This window comes from Ictidomys tridecemlineatus, chromosome 7 (genome assembly GCF_052094955.1).
Source record: "Ictidomys tridecemlineatus isolate mIctTri1 chromosome 7, mIctTri1.hap1, whole genome shotgun sequence".
Taxonomy (NCBI): domain Eukaryota; kingdom Metazoa; phylum Chordata; class Mammalia; order Rodentia; family Sciuridae; genus Ictidomys; species Ictidomys tridecemlineatus.
The window spans coordinates 166,253,663-166,271,308 of NC_135483.1; the positions used below are offsets into that span (position 1 = coordinate 166,253,663).

General features: G+C 41.4%; 1 protein-coding gene across 3 annotated transcripts in view; it reads left to right on the plus strand.

Annotated features, from left to right (window-relative positions):
• Cdk15 (cyclin dependent kinase 15) overlaps positions 1 to 17,441 on the plus strand; it is a 91,857-nt gene extending 74,416 nt beyond the window's left edge. For all 3 annotated transcript variants that reach the window (XM_040294710.2, XM_005338911.4, XM_040294713.2), the window contains exons 12-14: positions 2,487 to 2,626; positions 13,337 to 13,479; positions 15,618 to 17,441. In XM_040294710.2, coding sequence (XP_040150644.2) covers positions 2,487 to 2,626; positions 13,337 to 13,446 — 250 coding nt within the window. In that variant the 3' untranslated portion in view covers positions 13,447 to 13,479; positions 15,618 to 17,441. The remainder of the gene's footprint in view (positions 1 to 2,486; positions 2,627 to 13,336; positions 13,480 to 15,617) is intronic.
• Positions 17,442 to 17,646: the final 205 nt, after the last annotated feature.

Below are 17,646 nucleotides of genomic sequence, written 5' to 3' on the forward strand. Positions count from 1 at the left end.
TGTTTCTTCCTAATGCCAGTGATTGCTTCCTGTGGGCATCTACTTTACCATGTCCTAAACTGAAAGCAGTAAGAAAATTACCTACTCCATTCCTGCCCTTTTCCTTTCTATGGTTGCTCGGGGGGAAGCAAAAAACCCAGTTAAGCTCAAGGTAACCAGGCTCATCCTGTGCTGCAAGGATCAATGGCAGATTTTCATACTTAAGAGCCAGGTTTTGCTAAGAAATTAAAACCACTGTCTCATTCTTCTGAGAACAACTAGATTTAACATATGTTGAATGATGGGTTCATAGACAGTGTTTGACATAATCACAAAGACTGGGCTCGGCACCCTGAATGGAGAGCTACACCTGCCAGACCTCCTCAGTCCTCCTCCTTCAGGCTCCTTTTAGTCCTAACTGATCTGGAAATCTGCAAGGACTGGGGATTTCCAAATTTCTTCTTCATCTTGTCTATGAAGAATTTATTCCTGAGTTGGAGGATAGTAATCTGTTTGCAGAAACAGTCTTATGTCATGGAAATCAGGGATCTGAAAACTTCTTATGTAAGCCTAGTGCAAAAATTAGGCAAATTACAAATGTGCACCAAGACCTCCAGCATCCCAGCACCATGGAATGCAGAGGGAAGAAGTCTCTGCTTTCTTGTTTTTGCTCTAAGTTGGTATGTGAATTTGATGTTAAGTAAGCTGCTCTGTTTTTTGCTTGATTGTTTCATGACCATGCAATTTAATTTTGAATGTCAAACATCAGTCCTATGGTTAATTGTCTTCCAGGATCTGCATAGTTTTCCCTCTTGTGGCTTTCTACTTGTAAACCTATTTGTGGCTTGTAGAGATGGATGTACTTAAATGATAGGCACTAGATTAGCAAAAACTTTAAAGCATTGTAAGTAAATAGGCAACAGGAAGGACGTCCCCTACCCTACCACTCTCCCCAGGTTCATTTCAGGTGCCTCTCCCTCTCTTTTTCCTAGGCCAGTCACTAAGCCTTGATTCCCTTCTTTAACTCACTCTTCTCCCTTCCACTCCAGGCTCTGTATGAACACCAGAGATTTCTGCAGCAATGCCTTCCCCTTGCCTATCCCCAGTTCTTCAGCTCTCAGCTCAAATGTTATTTCCTCAAGAAAGTCTTCCCTGGGGCTGGGGTTGTGGCTCAGCAGTAGAGTGCTTGCCTTGCATGTGCAAGGTTCTGGGTTTGATCCCCAGCACGACATAAAAAAAAAAAATAAGATAAAGGTATTGTGTCCAACTACAACTAAAAAATTTTTTAAAAAGAAAGTTTTCCCTGACTGCCTTCTCCCATTCTGAGCCAGGTATCAGGGCTGTCTTGATTTGGGTTGCTATAATAAAATACCTGCGATTATATAATGTATAATCAACAGAAATTTATTGCTCACAGTTCAGGAAGCTGGGAAGACTAAGACAAGGCCGCAGTAGATTTGGTGACTGGTGAGAACTCTGTGCTCAAAGACGGTGTCTGTTTGGTGTGTCCTCATATAGTGGAAGGGGCAGTCTCCTTTATAAAGGCACTAATTCCATTATGAGGCTCTATCTTCATAATCTAATTACCTCCCAAGGGCCCCATCTTCTAGTACCATCATCTTGGTGATTAGATTTCAACCTAAGAATTTCAGGAAGAACAGAAGCTTTCAGACTAGAGCAGGAGCCTTTTCTTCAAAGTGGTCCCTATGCATTTTTGTGATAATTTGGTGAACTTCTGGCCTACTAGACCAAGATGCCAAAAGACAGTCTTGCCTCATACCCCCCAGAACCAACCACTCACTACCACATAATAATTGTTTGATAAATTATTTTATTCATCTCCAAATATACAGTTCAACATAAAATCAAGTTGAAAACTCATTCTTCGTGTGATTTGGGTGCTTAATTATCTGTCTTGTTCTGCTCTGTCTCAGGAAGAAGGAAGAGGACTTCTCAGCTAAAACCCCTGGGGCTGAGCTTCAGAAACACTATAAATAATTGAATTTTCCACTCGAGCTTCACCTTCAGGAATCACCTCTCTCCCTCCAGGGTTCCTTGCTTGATGCTTTTGGCGTCCAGACCTAGAAAGCATTGTCAATTGGGCTTTTCCGCTTGGTTGAGGCTGCTGTGTCTATCCAAGAAGAATCCTTAATTATATATTTCTGTTTCTATAATTACAAAACTGTGTCCTTTATGTGTACATGGTGCTCCGAGACATGGTGGAGGGCAGGCAAGCTGAAGGATAGAACTTTGAGATTTTTTTTTCCCCCTTAATCTTAGTAATAGGACAGATAAGAATTTCAGGATGAAGGTTATTACTCCAACAATTGTGGTAAACCCAGGAAAGTTCTATTTGAAACATTATTCTACATCTAGCCTTTTCTATACTTTTAGCCATTTCCTTTTCTATACTTTTCACACACACACCCTCCCCCCTCCTCCCCCAACCTTTATTTTCCAGGATGAAGGCCTTGGAGAAACTCTATTTCTCTCTCCTACTTTTCCAGGCTGGGCAGGGTTCCTGAAGCTGAAGACTTGGCCTCCCAAATGTTGAAGGGCTTTCCTAGAGACCGGGTCTCCGCCCAGGAAGCACTGGGCCATGATTATTTCAGTGCTCTGCCCTCCCAGCTGTCCCAGCTTCCTGATGGTGAGTGAAGAGTGTGTGCATGCGCATTGGTGTTAAGTTTCCATGTCTTCAGTGTTCAACCTGGAGAATCATAAAATCCTAAAATGAAGATAATAATGAATTTGCCTGCAGGAATGCAAGATGGGACCGAATCTTGCCTGAGTTTTGCATGAGATTCTCTAAAACCCTGAAGCACTGGTAGAGAGGTGACAAGGATCCAACATTTCAAACACACAACTTACACTTAGAAATTGGATGAGATGAAAGTTCCCTCTGAGTTGTTTGCTTTAGCTAGCATCTGCCAGGAGAAGCAAAACCAAAATTTCTAACAAGCCCCTTCTCTCTTTCCATAGAGAGTAAGATGATAGGTGACATGGATATGTCAGAGAGCAGAGCTGGGCCTTTCTTGATTGGTAACATGATGCTGCAGAAGGAAGTGTGGAGGTGGGGCGCTGTGGGGAGGGAAGCACCCTCCCAGGCCAGCTGCCCGCTGGAGAGGCAAGTTACCCTGAAATCAGCCTTTGCTGCCTGGGCCTGAAGTCATCCTCCAAATCTGAAATCTGCTGAGGGTCATGTGGTTGGAGCTGTCCTCTTGTTTCTCAGAACGTGGCCAGAAAGGGCTATGAGGAGGATGTGGGCATTGTGGTCAAGGTCTGGGCTGTTTGAGGGGAATGTCCTTAGGTAGGGTTTCTTTGAAAATATCCACCATTCAACTGAAAACAGTTTTTAGGAGTCCTGAGGCAGAGAAAAGGAAGCTAAGCAGGAGGGTCTAGGGGCTCAGACTGTGAAGAGGGGACTGAAATGGGAGGAGGGGGCAGGGGGAATGAGGTTCATTGGGGTGCAGTGGGGTGAGGAGTTACTGCCCAAGAGGTGTAGACACAGTCTGGTCCAAGTGGCTAGGGTTTGCAAATAAATGCAGTTCCACTGTATCTGTGTCATTGTCCTGCAGTAGTTCAAAACTCTTAGTTTGGGACTTGTTGAGGAATTTTATTATTAAAATGAGTCATTTAAGATCTCCAAAAATAACTGTAATCATACAACTGGGGTTAATGTCTTACTTACCCTTGTAGGAAGAATCAGTCATTCGAATTTATTAAGTTGACATAAGTGTCAAAAACATATGAAGTGCTATAAAAAGTTGAAGAAAACAAGAGACTTGTCCTTGGCCTCAAGGAGTGGGAGGAAAAGAGGGTGAGGAAGAGGAAACAGGGCACCCTCGTACACATATTAGCACAAATCATATCTAAACAGCTAAAATCTGTGTGTAATCAACTGCAGATGTTCAGGACTGCGTGTGCTAACGGCAGTTCTTTGGAGAAACTAGAATAATTCAAGTGAGATGGATTAGGCTGGAGGTGAATCTGAAGTGGAATTCGAAAGGAGGGGAGGGACAGGGTTTGGCATGTGGGTGGAATGAAAGATGTGGCAGGCAGACCTACAATTCTCACTTCCTTCCTGGCACCTCTGCCCCACTTGAGCCCCACCTTGTCCTCTCCCATCCCAACTCTCTCTTCCCAACCTCAGTCCCTAGCTCTTTCCTTCTTAGCTTTCTTCTTTGGGGTTTGGGATTTCTAACTCCATCACATCGTGCAAGTGTCCATGCTTGGGTGTACACACACCCTTCTCCCCACTTAAAAGAAACCTCCCCCGTCAGCCCTCTCCAGGGTCTATTATTCTGAGAACTGCTGGGGGATCTTCAAAGTTTTCTGGGCACCAGCTTTTGCTTGATGAAGGGTAATTAGGAAGAAACAATCACTGTCCAATTGATGTGTTGTTGGAAACTTGAGTTTTGATTCTTCCTGGCAAAGCCACCAACAGAGGGGCCCTGGTGCATGCATGTATGTCTAGAGGTATGTGTGTGTGTGTGTGTGTGTGTGTGTGTGTGTGTGTGTGCATGCGCGCGCAAGGGTGAGAGAGACAGAACAATCTGTATTCCTTCTCTGTTCACCCAGCCACAGAGCCCAAATCTACTTTGACACTTTTAGAAAAATGAAAAGATGGAATCTTGCAGGAGCCTGCCTGTGCTGGGGGGAGATGAGGGGTGCTCGCAGCAGGAGGGAAGTTGACTTTTCTTTATACATATAGGGGTTTTTCCATGCAGAGTTTAAATTATGCCTGATAAAAGGAGTTTCGTGGATGTTTCAGTTCTTTCAAATTCTCCTGGCTTCCTCCCAATTAAATGAGGTTTGTCAAAGCCACAGGGCTCTGCTGCTGCTGCCTCGGCGGACAAGCACTTCCTGCAGCGACATCTCGAATCCCTGAGGGAGAAGATGAAAGGGCCAGCGCCAAGAGACAGGGGAGGGGGGGGCAAGTGTGTGTGCGTGCACGTGCATATGTGTGTGTGTGTGCATGTGCCCGTGCGTGTGCATGTATGCTATGGGGAGGGGGTAGAAATACATAGAGAGACAGATCGACATTAGGACAGGGGACAAGTAGAGAGGAAAGGCAACGCTACCGGGAAAATTGGTAAAAGAGGTAGAAGAAGAGAGAGAAGCCCCTGAAGCCAGTTTATGCACCTTCGATACAGTGGCCCTTGCCAAGGGCGCATTATCCACGAAGGGCTGCATTCCCTGGGCCTGGCAGTGCCAGTCTGCTTTTTCATTGCCCCTGGCAAAGAGCCTTTGTTAAGAGTCTCCGTTGCAGACAGACAGCACCAGTGGGTAATCACAGTTCCCAACCTGCGGGGACATAAAATCTCCATCACCAAGGTGGGCTGCTGCCCCAGGCATGAGAATCTAGCAAAAATGAGGTACGCCCTTGTTGGTGATTTGTAAGGAGAGTTTTCTGACCATAATTATGCAAGAAATTTTACTCTCGGGTAGCATTTGAGTATGGAATCATTTAGGAGCTTATATTTATATCAATTTATTATTCTGGTTGCAGGAGTTGTCACTTTAAAATATATTCTGTTTCCCCTTTGATCTGGAAGATGCCAGCTATTATTGTCTGCCCTCTGAAGAAGACAATTAAAGCATGAAACCTGTGCCTGGGAAATATGTGGAGGGCAAAGGAATAGCCTAAATCTCAGCAGAAGCGTGGTTTAGCCTTTCCCCCCAAAAGAACGGCTCTCACATCCAGCCAGCTTGATTTTCATCAAACCAAGTCCCGAATAACACTTTCTCTAGATTGTAGCAGTCCGCTCAGAGCCAGAGGAAATTTATCAGGGGGTTATTTGCCATGAAAAACCAGGAATTCCAGGATTTGTTCCCTTTTGGAGATGGCTCTTAAGTGGAAAAGCGTGAATACGGGAATGGAAAGCATGTGGGAACCTCAGCCAAGCTCTGACATTTTCCCTCATTGACTCTTGAACACCTGAAGAAACATTTGTTGAAGGAGAAATTATTGGTAGTCCCTCTCAAAACACACCCAGCATCAAACTAATTGCTTTTGCAGATGCCCAGGGAGCCGCTCTCCCCACTCAGGCACCAGCTTATGGCCACACTTGTGGTCCCCTTGGCTGAGCCAGCAGTGCAGCACGTCAGCTGGGGCAGCAAGGACCTAAAATTAGGCTGTTGGCAACTCTCTAATCTTAGCTGCAGGTTCAGCCTCTTCACTTAATTCCCTTTGCCCCCAGCATGAACTTGGGCTCTGGGAAAGGAACACTGCTTAATGATCTGGGGGGGGGGGGGAGTAGAAAATCATTAAGCTGCCCCTTCTAGAAACTGGCTCCACTCTGGTCTTTACAGGAAGCCTTCCAAATGTTGCCCTTGGAAAGTTAAGACTGATTTTGGAACCTAGCCATTTTGAATTACACACACTGATCCAGAAAAGTATTTTTTTTTTTTTTTAATCTGGGGCAGCAAATGCCACGTGATTTAAGAGTCTGGTCCTTAAGCCACCGTCCTTGATTGTCAAGACATCAAAGGCTGTCTCTCTCTCTCTGTCTCTCTCTCTCTCTCTGTCTCTCTCTCTCTCTCTGGGTTGGTCCCATTTTCTCTCCAAATCCCAGGCTTCAGCGTCTACTGTTCCTCTTCCTGGACTAAATCCCCCTTCTCCTTTAAAACAGATTTTAGCATCTTAGGAAAAAAAATTTTTAAAACTTAAAAGCTTGCAGTTGTTTCACAAGTAAGCTTCTGAAAACAATGTGCCGTAGGCTGTATTGTCATCATGTACTTTTGTACACACAGGGTGAAAGGAGGCATGGCTTTGCCCTGCCCGCCTTCACACCACCTAATACCTATATGCTTCAAGTTCTTCAGCAAGCCCCACTCAGATTGCCCCATTAAAATCTAAACCATATTTTATTTTACTCTAAACAAATTCAGTCCTTCTTTTAACATTACTTTAATGTACTGGAAAATCCCTGTGATATCCCTTCCCAAAGGTCACTTCTCTAGGCTGAATATCTTCCACCATTTTTGTTGTTGTTTCCAAATGTAGATTGTTTCTTCCACTTTCTTTCTTTTTGCTTTTTATTTCGGGGGATGGGAGGGTGGGGTACCCAGGATTGAACACAGGGTCGCTCAAACTTTGAGTCACATCTCCAGTCCTTTTTTATATTTTATTTTGAGACAGGGTCTCCCTTAGTTGCTTCACTAAGGCCTAAGTTGTGGAGGCTGGCTTTGAACTTGCAATCCTCCTGTCTCAGTCTCACTAGCCACTGGGATTATAGGCGTGCGCCACCACACCCAGCTGATTCTTCCACTTTCTTAGTCTATTCTGAATCCATTCCAATTATTTTGCTTATGTCAAAGATTCTGAACCCAGTGTAGACTCAGGTCTCTAATACAGTGGGAGAATTATGTTCCAGTTCATTCAACAAAGATTTACAAGTGTCTATTAGTTGTGATTTTGAAAATAATAGAAATGAGTTACTCATGGACCCTGTCCTCAAACAGCTTCCAGTCATTAAGGAAATGAGACAAGTATGTAAACATTTACAGATCAGATAACATATTTAAATACTCCGAGAAGCAGAGATTAACCAGATTAAAGCCAGCTGTGGGGATCCAGGATGACTTTGAAAGAGTGAGTCCTAAAAGATGATGAGTCTGGAGGGCCAGGGAGAAAGGACATCCAGGGAAAGGAATGTCATGTTCCTCTTCAAACCATGCAATATCATCCTAAAGCTGTCTTCATTTTAATAATAGTAGCACAATCTTAATTCATATACCATGGTAATTTTTACTTTTATCATTGTGTATATTCTTGCAACACTCTTTAACACTCTTTAACATTGACTAGTGAATAGTTTAACTTATATGCTTCTACATGATTTCAGATTTATTTCATTTATTGTTTTTATTGTCTGGTTTACTCAGAGTTTAACCAGAATATTCTGGAGGCCAGGTTTCAGGAATTGAGGGTGGTAGGGAAGAGGGAAGGCAGATTCTGAGCCAGCTGTCTGAACTTTATACAGCTTCTAGGGGTTTCCAACATACCTTATACCACTCTCTCCAATTTTCAAATCCTCCATTAATCAGTACTTTAAAAACAATACGTTAAGAAACAAACTGGGAGTGCTGGAAAAGTGCTTGCCTTGCATGCACAAGGCCCTGGGTTCAATCCCCAGCACCACCAAAAAAAAAAAAAGAAAGAAAGAAAGAAAGAAAGAAAAGAAACAAATAAATTGGGTGCCAGGTACCATGGCACATACCTGTAATCCCAGTGGCTCAGGGGGCTGAGGCAGGAGGATGGTGAGTTCAAAGCCAGCCTCAGCAAAGATGAGGCGCGAAGCAACTCAGTGAGACCCTGTCTCTAAGTAAAATACAAAATAGGGCTGGGGATGTATGTGACTCAGGGGTCAAGTACCCTGGGTTCAATCATGATATCAAAAAAAAAAAAAAAGAAAGAAACAAATTAGGAAATGGCTTTCATTAAACACTTATTCATACCTTCTACACTCAACAGTTGTCCTCAATGTATTACAATACAGTAGAGGAAATCTCAGGTTGAGATATGGTTTATTTTGAGATATGGTTTATGGTGTTGCATAGACTGTTGCTAGGAGACAGCTGGGTAAACCAAGTCCCTCTGCCCTGCCAAGCTCTTAAATTGGTTAAATTTGTTATCATTATGTTCTGAAAGAATCTCCAAGTAAGGATGAAATTTTGAGGAAAGAGAGACCCTTGGAGAGGGAAAGGACTTGCAGACTACTTGTTCTATACCTTCATTCCAGAGATGGATTGCTGACACCCAGGGCAGAATGGTAATTACTGCCTTTTATGGAGCATCCATGTACTTTACATAATTCTCATTCAAACTATATACTAATCGATGAAGCTGGGATTATTATCTTCATATTACAGATTAGGAAATTGGACTAAGAGAGGCCAATTGCTTAATTTATGGCTGTGAGTGGTAGGGTCTAAACCTGACTTCACATCAGACTCCAAGCCCACTCTCTTCCCACCACATATTGCTCTTGTAGAGACCTCCTAAGAACTTCAGAGCAAAACCAGGAGCAGAACCAAGAGCTGGATTCCCAGTCCCTGTCCTTTCTGCTATCTCATGTTCTATGTTTAGTTTAAAACCTTCCTGGGAAAGATTCCGAACGTCCCTAGGTAACATGTTTAATATGCAACACTTGAAGGTTCACTTTTAGATTTAATAGACTCACAGTCCAGTACCACTGACTCCTTCCTCAGTGCCATCTGATCTTAGTTTCTATTCTTTTTATAATAACATACACAGTCACTCTTGGGTTTTAAGACTTCAGTGTTGGTTATGGTTTTTGTTTCACTCTATAACTCATTCCGTTTTACAAGACAAACATGAGGAATCAAATAGAAAATGGGGCAAAGGCATAAAATAGCAGTTTATGCAAGAGGAAACAAAAAGAGCATACCGATACATGGAATAAACAGACAGCTTTACTAGGGGTTAAATAAACACAAATAACTGTTAAGATAGTTAATTCTCCCTTTTACCTAATGACTCCCAGTGCTGGTGAGGTTGTGGTAAAATGATTCTCTGCTGTAAACTGGGGCAATTTTTGCAAAGCATTAGGGTAGGAATCACACAAATAAATGCTCATACCCTACTACCCTGTGTTGGGTTCTTTTTTTTTTTTTTTGATAGCTTTATTGAGGTAAAACTAAAGTACGATAAAATGCACATATTTTGAAGCATGCAATTTGATCAGTTTTGACATGTATGTAATCAAAACAATCAATACCAAAAGCTGGGGTTTTTTTCCATTACTTTATTTTTTTTAATTTGAAATCATGCAGACTTGTGGTTCCTGCCTGATTTATGACATTAGAAATCAAACACCATCAAGTATTCTACCCTGTATTTTTATTCCTGAAAACTATTCAAAGAAACGATTGAATAGGAAAAAAAAAATAAAATAAAAGCTAGGTTAATGAAAATGTTCATTGCAGTGGTATCTATAAGGTTTTTACAAATATAAAATAAAAATGAGGGAAACAAGTTCAAATATTAAACACTAGAGAAAGGATTGGGGAAAGTGTGTGTTGACTCAACATGAAGTTCCATGCGGCCAATTAACATAATTAACAGACGTGTGCGGTACTATGGAAATGCTTCTGCTGGGACATGAGCTGCAAGAAACTAGAATACAAAATTATAATGTACCTGTGAAAATTACCATACTTATGAATAAAACTGAAAGTTAGCACACAAAAGTTAAAATGTTCTTCTAGTTTAGGGGGTTTGTAGATTATTTTTCCCCTTTCAAATTTTTTTAAAAATTGATATTGAATTATTTTTATTGTTTAAAAGAATGGATTAAAACAAAATGGTACAGGGAGCCTGGGTTCTGGATTGAGAGTTAAAGACCTATGTTTTCTTCTTTTTTTTCCCCACTTAACACAACATGCACTATTGGCCTTCATAAACCTTAATTTCTCCATCTGCACAGTGGGCCAACACAAGTTTCCCTTACCCCAAATGGAACAGGATGTTTATTTTGTAAAACTTTTAGCTCACTGGTTCATGTAAGTGTGGTCCTAGGAGAACGAGAAGTAGGAGGGAGAGGAAAGATAAATAGGCACTAATTAATTTTAAAAGGAAAGATCATCTGCTTTAATGGGAAATGCATATGTACCGTGCCCCTAGTCAGAGTCGGAAGTGCACTCCTTGTTAGTTAGCAGCTTCAATTTAAGGTACTGTGTGATCCTTTGGGCTTTGAAGATATGAAGCCTCTATACATACACATGAGCTAAAATTACCGCCTAGTCAGGACTACGTGTACACTCTGAATAATTGCATGCACTAAGCAACCCCAGCTGATGGACTGATGATATGTAAGCATAGTGCAAAGACCACGTGATGAGGGGAATGGCAAGACATTTTGAAAGGATGGCATAATTTCCAAGCTTTCTTTTTAACTTACGCTTTTTCTTTTTGCCATTACAGACAAGTAAAAGGGATTTGATTATCTTGTTTCCTGTGAAAGGTTATTTAGCCTCTCAATCCCATTAAGTCACTCTCTGCACTCCAGTGCACCGCGCCTTCTCCAGGTTATCAACCCAGGAAGAGTAAATGGAGACACCAGGATCAGATTTCTAAAGGAAGGAAAGTTAAAGCAAAGTTTGAAAGGGGTGACAGCCAACAGCCCTGAGCTTGGGAACTCAATTAGAATGAAAGACAACTATCTCATTATCTCCTTCCGAAATGATCTAAATACATAAGAATCTAAAAGTTTTAAATAAACTTGTCCTACTGACTTGTCGAGATGACTGAATTTCTCATCTCAAAAAAAAAATTTTTAAACACCCACTTTCGTATTTATTTATTCTAAGCGCGAAGCAGCTGCGATAATTATGCTGTCAGATTCAGTCAGCTAATGAGGAGTCACCAGAGTGGAAGGTTTTGCATTTGTGAGATTGCTGAAGAAGGAGAGACGCTCTACGGCTTTTTTCTTTCTTTTTCTTTCCCACCTTTCTCTTTCTTTTTCTGAGTTGGGAAGGAGAGTCTGGCAGTCCGCAGTCAAACCAGAATCCTTTTGATTCCTTGTTTGTTCTCTCTGTCTGTCTCTGTCTCTGTCTCTCTCTCTCTCTCTCTCTCTGTCTCTGTCTCTCTCTCTCTCTCTCTCTCTCTCTTCCTCCTTCCCTCTCTCCGTAGTCCTCTGTGTTTTTGAGGAGCTGCTTTTGATAGGCAAAGAAGCCTGGGGGAAATCCCAGCTTTTCATGCCACTGTCCCCAAGGCACAAGGAGACTTCTCCCCCATAGAAGTTCCCAACATTGTTTGGATTTGAGGCCATTTGAGCATCACCTGTAAATTGAACACACTGTTTATTTTAGCCATTTAACTGTTCATGCTATGACATGAGCTAAAAGAAAGTTGACTACAAAAGTGCATATTATAATGTCCCTGTGGGGATGTCAAATGCATATTGACAAAACTTGTCTCCCCTTTCTAGTCTAGCAAATATATAATTCCAAACCAAAGAAGTAAGAGCCACAGACTCCCCACAGCATCTAAGAAAGTTCTGGCCAAGCGAGGCAGGGCCAGCATTGCAGGTTTATTTCTACCCTTTGGGTGAGAGCATCTTCCAGCAAACACTATCATTAAGGACATTTTATGCATGTGGAGAGCCAAACATAGAAATTTCTCTCTTTATAGAGTTGTGAGATGTTCTGAGCTACCCAGGTTTGTGCTGATTGTGAGACTTGGAGGAGAACGAGTTCTCTAGTAGATTTGCTTTGGCGCCATTGTTAAGGTTTCTAACAATGGCTACTACTTATTAGAAACATTGTATGCCAGGAACTCCTCAAGGTGTTTTGCATATGTTCACTTCTTTAAATTTACAGCAATCTGCCAGGGATTTCAGCTTTCCCCATTTGTAGATGGAACTCTTAAATGTTAACTTTTGGAGGATTTGGCCCATAACTGTAGTTTAGTAAGCACTCAGAAACAATAGGCGCTTAATAAAAACAGGCGTCTGTGGACATGGAAACTGCTAGTGTGCTCAATGAACCAAATACCAACTGACCCTAATTGACAGTGGTTTTATTTATATATTTTTTAAAACTTTTTGATGACACAGAAGTCATCCACACGTCCAACAGAAACCTTACAATAGACCTCTGTGCCCAAAGGATCCTCATCAGTTGGTTTACCGACTTTGGTTTCAACCAACCACACAGATCAAAAATATTCAGGGGAAAAAAAAACCTCACATCTGGATAGAACATGTACTGTTTTTCTTGTTATTATTCCTTAAGCAGTGCAATATATAACAACTATTTACATAGCATGTGTATTATATTAGGTATTATAAGTAACCTAGAGATGATTTGAAGTATACAGAAGGATCTGCAGAGGCTGTAAGCAAATACTGTACCATTTTATGTAAAAGGACTTGGATTCTTGGATTTGGGAAGCAGGGACCAATGAAGAACTGGACTTAGAATTCTGAATTTTGATCTTTTTCCAGGTTGGTGACGCTCTTTCTTGATGTTCCCCAAAGGGACAGATTATCAAAATTCTTTTGTTTGCACCTCACTTTCTGCCCTTGCTTGTGTCTGTAGGTCTCTCCCAACTCGATCCCTGTTTTTACCATCTGCCACACGTAGCACCCTACCTTGCCCTAGTCTTCATTTGGTAAATGCGCCGTGACCTGAGTCAAGTAGGAAGAACTTGACGATTATTAGTAGATTTGGTAAAGTGAGTCATCCTTGAGTTACTATAAATCACTAGTAAATAAGTCTGGCTCGTGTTTTGACATCTCTTCAGGTGACAATGTTACAACAGACATAAAAGTATAACATACTGTGAAACATCCCAGGAAATAATATGTTGGTGCTTTTTTCTTCCCTACAGAGGAGTCTTTGTTTACAGTTTCAGGAGTGAGGCTAAAACCAGAAATGTGTGACCTTTTGGCCTCCTACCAGAAAGGTCACCACCCAGCCTGGTTTAGCAAATGCTGGTGAAAAGAAGGGGTGGAGTCACCAGGAATCTTCCAGGTGAGTGATCCCAACAAGGAGGCTCCTTATGGATAGAACTGAAAAGCAGTTGCCGCCAGGCAGAGAGAACATTATTCACCAGTTCAGAGCATCTCTGTTCTGGGTCTGAGGAACAGGTGGCCTGTGCTTTAGACCTCCATTATCATACCTCCTACCCTGGGGAAGAGGACAGTGTATATCACCTGTCTCCAAGCTTCCAGATCACTGTGACACCTTTGACCCATGCAGCTGTGACAAAACATTACAACTGACCTCATTTCCCCCTTCCTTAGGTGGCTCTCTGACAAAGCAAGACCATAAGAAAGGGTGACCAATCGTCCTAGTTTATCCCAAACAGAGGGGTTTCCTGCCATGCTAGACATTCAGTGCTAAATTTGGCACAGTCCCTGGTAAACCAGGATAAGTAGTCACCTTAATGGTACAAATGACCTTCCAAGGTAATCTCAAGGAGGAAGTGATATTGTGGAGGATTTTTCCAAAGCTACCATACTCTAAAAGAAATTCTGCCAATAGGAACCAAGAAGCCAGGTGGGACAACCCCAAAAGCCACCATAGTAGAGACATCCCTAGGAGCACTTCCCACATGATCCTTCTGTGGAGGCTAGACAGAGAAGTCAAGCTGAAACTCATGTACAGGGCCAGCCAGCTCTTTAGGTGACCCTGGCTATGTACCAAACTACAAACATTATACTACAATCTGACCATCCATTTGGTGGGCACAGCTGGGCCGTGCTTGCTAACAGAGCTGTTGGGGCCTAGATGGTAACTACCAACATATTCCCTACACACACACCCGACTTACTCACATGGCAGGATTCAGCTCTTTGGATTTCTCTTTGTCTTTCTCTTGGATCTCTATCTTTGACTGTCACTATTTAAAGGCATATGTACATCAAGGATGTCTGCCTTCTGGCTCTTCAACAATGATCTAGACTTCAAAGAACAGGGAAGTTTAGAGATAGAGCTATTCCCCAGAGTATTTTATGAAATACGTTAAGTTTGTATTTTGACAATATACAACTGGAATTACAATTGGCAATGCAATAGCATGGTATTCCTCAAGAAAAAATATTTTCTAGAGCAGAGTTTTTATTGTTTAATTATGCCACATCAAACTACCTAGGTATGAGAAGCTGGATGAACTTCAGCTGCAATCTATAAAGTGAAGCATGTGCCCTTCGTAAAATGATCAAAGATACTAAGGAAAATGGTCTCAGATGGTGGTGGTCCTTAGCATTATCATGATGATTTCAATTGCTGTTGTTATGTATTTGGTCTTACTTAGCAGCCAGAAGGTGGGGAGATAACCTTGCCTTTCGGATCTACAGTGGCTTTGCACAAAGAATTGTCACCTATTAGGCATAAATTAATCACAATAGAAGATCAATTAAATGCAGCTGGTCAAGCTTGGTGCCTGTGCCAGCAACTGAAGAACAGAAGAAGAGATTGAGTCTCGACTGGACTAATCTCATGATATCCCTAGGCCTTGAGACTAATGTAAGGAGATAAAACCGGTAGGAGATGAACCACAAGAGGGAAAAGCTAGAGCAATTAAACTGTTTAATAAATGGCTTGGGATCTGCAAAATCTGAGAGTGCTGGAGTTAAAGAGACTAAGAGCTGTAATCACACAGACACTGGGGGCCTGTAAATCTTTTCCACTGAATTGAATTTATGTTAAAATATTCACTTTTCAGGAGAGTCAAAATGTAAATTGAGGTATTAGGATTTGGTAACTGGCAGCAATTCCTCAAAATTAAAACTCATGATAGATCCTTAAAATGTCAGTTTCAGGCATGAAAAAAAAAATGTCTACTGCTATCTATAGGAGAAATGGGAAGGAACTAAAATTCTCTGGATGCATTCCATGTGCCAGGCACTGCAATGGGCCCTGTTCACATGTTATTTCAAAGCATAGCATGTTTTGAGTAGTGGATTGGGGTGAGTTAACACTGTAGTTTGTACACCCAGAGTTAGATTTGGATTATTTTTTAAGTCTCAGTTCTTATTACCAGCGGTAACATACTGCCTCTTATACTTACCACTAGAAACTTTGCAATACTGTTTAACAGGTTTTCTTGACTCAAACTATGTTATTGTTCATTATTTTGATCTTATTTATTCTTTATTCCCTTCTAGGGCTGTTTTCATGCTGCCTCAGTTTTCATTTGCTTCAGCTTACTAAGAAGCTTCCAATCTAATTCCATACTGCACACCGGGGATATTTTAAATATGATGTTCAAGGCAATGGTTCATAATACTCAAAGAAAAAGCCATGGAAGATTGTTATGGTCATTGCCTAGAATTTAACAGTGATTGGCTCAAACACTGGGCAGAAACTAAGGTTCTCTGAGAGAGAACTTCTGAACAATTTCATCTGTTTTGAGAGAGATTCCTGGGCCAGAAAGTCAATTTCCCAACAGGACATGGGAAACTGACAGTTGAAAGAATTTGTAGACAGAACTGGTGCTTATAGAGGGCTGTCCCTCTTGTATTCACTTACAATGTCCCCCAACAAAAGGACTTGTGTGACCAGGAAAGGATTAGTCTAAAGTTGAGAAACGTCTCCAGGGAAAATGGTCTCTTGGATAAAGTCATCAACAAAAGGACTTACTATAGACTGGTTGTTATGCCTTGGTAGGGGGCGCTTCTCCTTCACCACCTGCTTTATCAGAACACATTGCCGTCCCACCCCACACAGATTTCAAGTTTGGATTGAGCCACTGTCTCCCCCAGAATCCTAATTGCCTATGGTAATGGCAACAGTGATGAGGAACCTTAGCTCTCATTTGACGGTGGAGATACTGAATAGACAGGAGCAGAGTCCACAGATGTCATTCAAGCCAAGTTGCACTATTGGACACACATGTGTGCACACACACATAGCCCTGGAGTTAAAGGAGATCTGTCTTGACTAAGGCTGCCCCCATTTACTGCAATGACTTTAAAAGGAACCAGGGAAACTCTAACTTCATTTTGGGAAATTTGGTAGCCTAGAAACCAGAGACCTCTATGTATCCTTCAGAAGAAAAAGGAGGACCAATTAACAGAGAATTTTAAAAATAATAACTATCCATCCAAAATTTCAGATGGAAGAAAGAAAGATGCATACAGATAGTCCCATGAAAACTGCCTTTATGAGTATTAATAAGGCATTAAACAAAACCTTTCCAGATGTACCTAAAAGATGAAATGGAATAGTGTAGGCTAGGTCATGGGGCAGATATGTGTGCTCAAAAATAATGACTGTCCAGCTTTAAAGAAGGCTGATGGTTGTGTGGTACAGAGTTCAGACTTGTCTTATTCTGGTCAAATATTTTTTATTAATTGCTCAAATAAAATCTGAGAAGGTGGACAGCTTATTCATACAACTCACCGAAGTACTATTATTATGCATGTGTTAGTTCCATTTTACAGAAAAGGAAACTGAGGCTCAACAAAGTTAATCATTCCTCCCTGGGAGTACTCCAGAGTTCAGATGCAAACTTCAGGTCTGGCTGTCTCCAGTGTGATCTCTCCAGGAACCATATACATATCAGATTTATAGAATATACATCTCTTGAAGAAGCAGTTGATATTTATCATTGGATCATGATTCAAAGGATTAAGCTTTGGCTAGAAGCTAATGAGCAATAAGCTGAAGCAATATTCATTCCTATCAAATTTTATCTGATTTAAATTCTTGCACATTGGGCTTAAAATGCCTACAACTTAAGTCAAGCGGTGACTTAGAGGAAATTGGCACTGTTAAGTACAATGTGAATGAATAGTATAATCTGGCTGCCCTCAAAAGATAATGCTAATACTTTCAGGCTACATAAATGAAGGACTAAGATGATATTCCAGAGAAGAGAAGTATCTTGCTCCCTATAGAACAGACCACATTTAAATTATCATGTTCAACTCCACACATCACATTTTAAAAGAAACATCATGCTGAAATAAATATTTATTGTGCACCAATTAGTCTGCTGATCTAATCCTCTTAATGAGACTAAGACATCAATGCCCTTGGTCACCATTTTACAGAGAAGAACATTAAGAATCAAATATTAGTTGCTAGAATTTGATGCCCATACTCTCTCTGTGCCCAATGTCTGTGATTTCTCCAGCCTACTTCCAACTCTGTTGCATCCTCCAAGAAGAGAGAGCATGTGGGCCAAGCCAC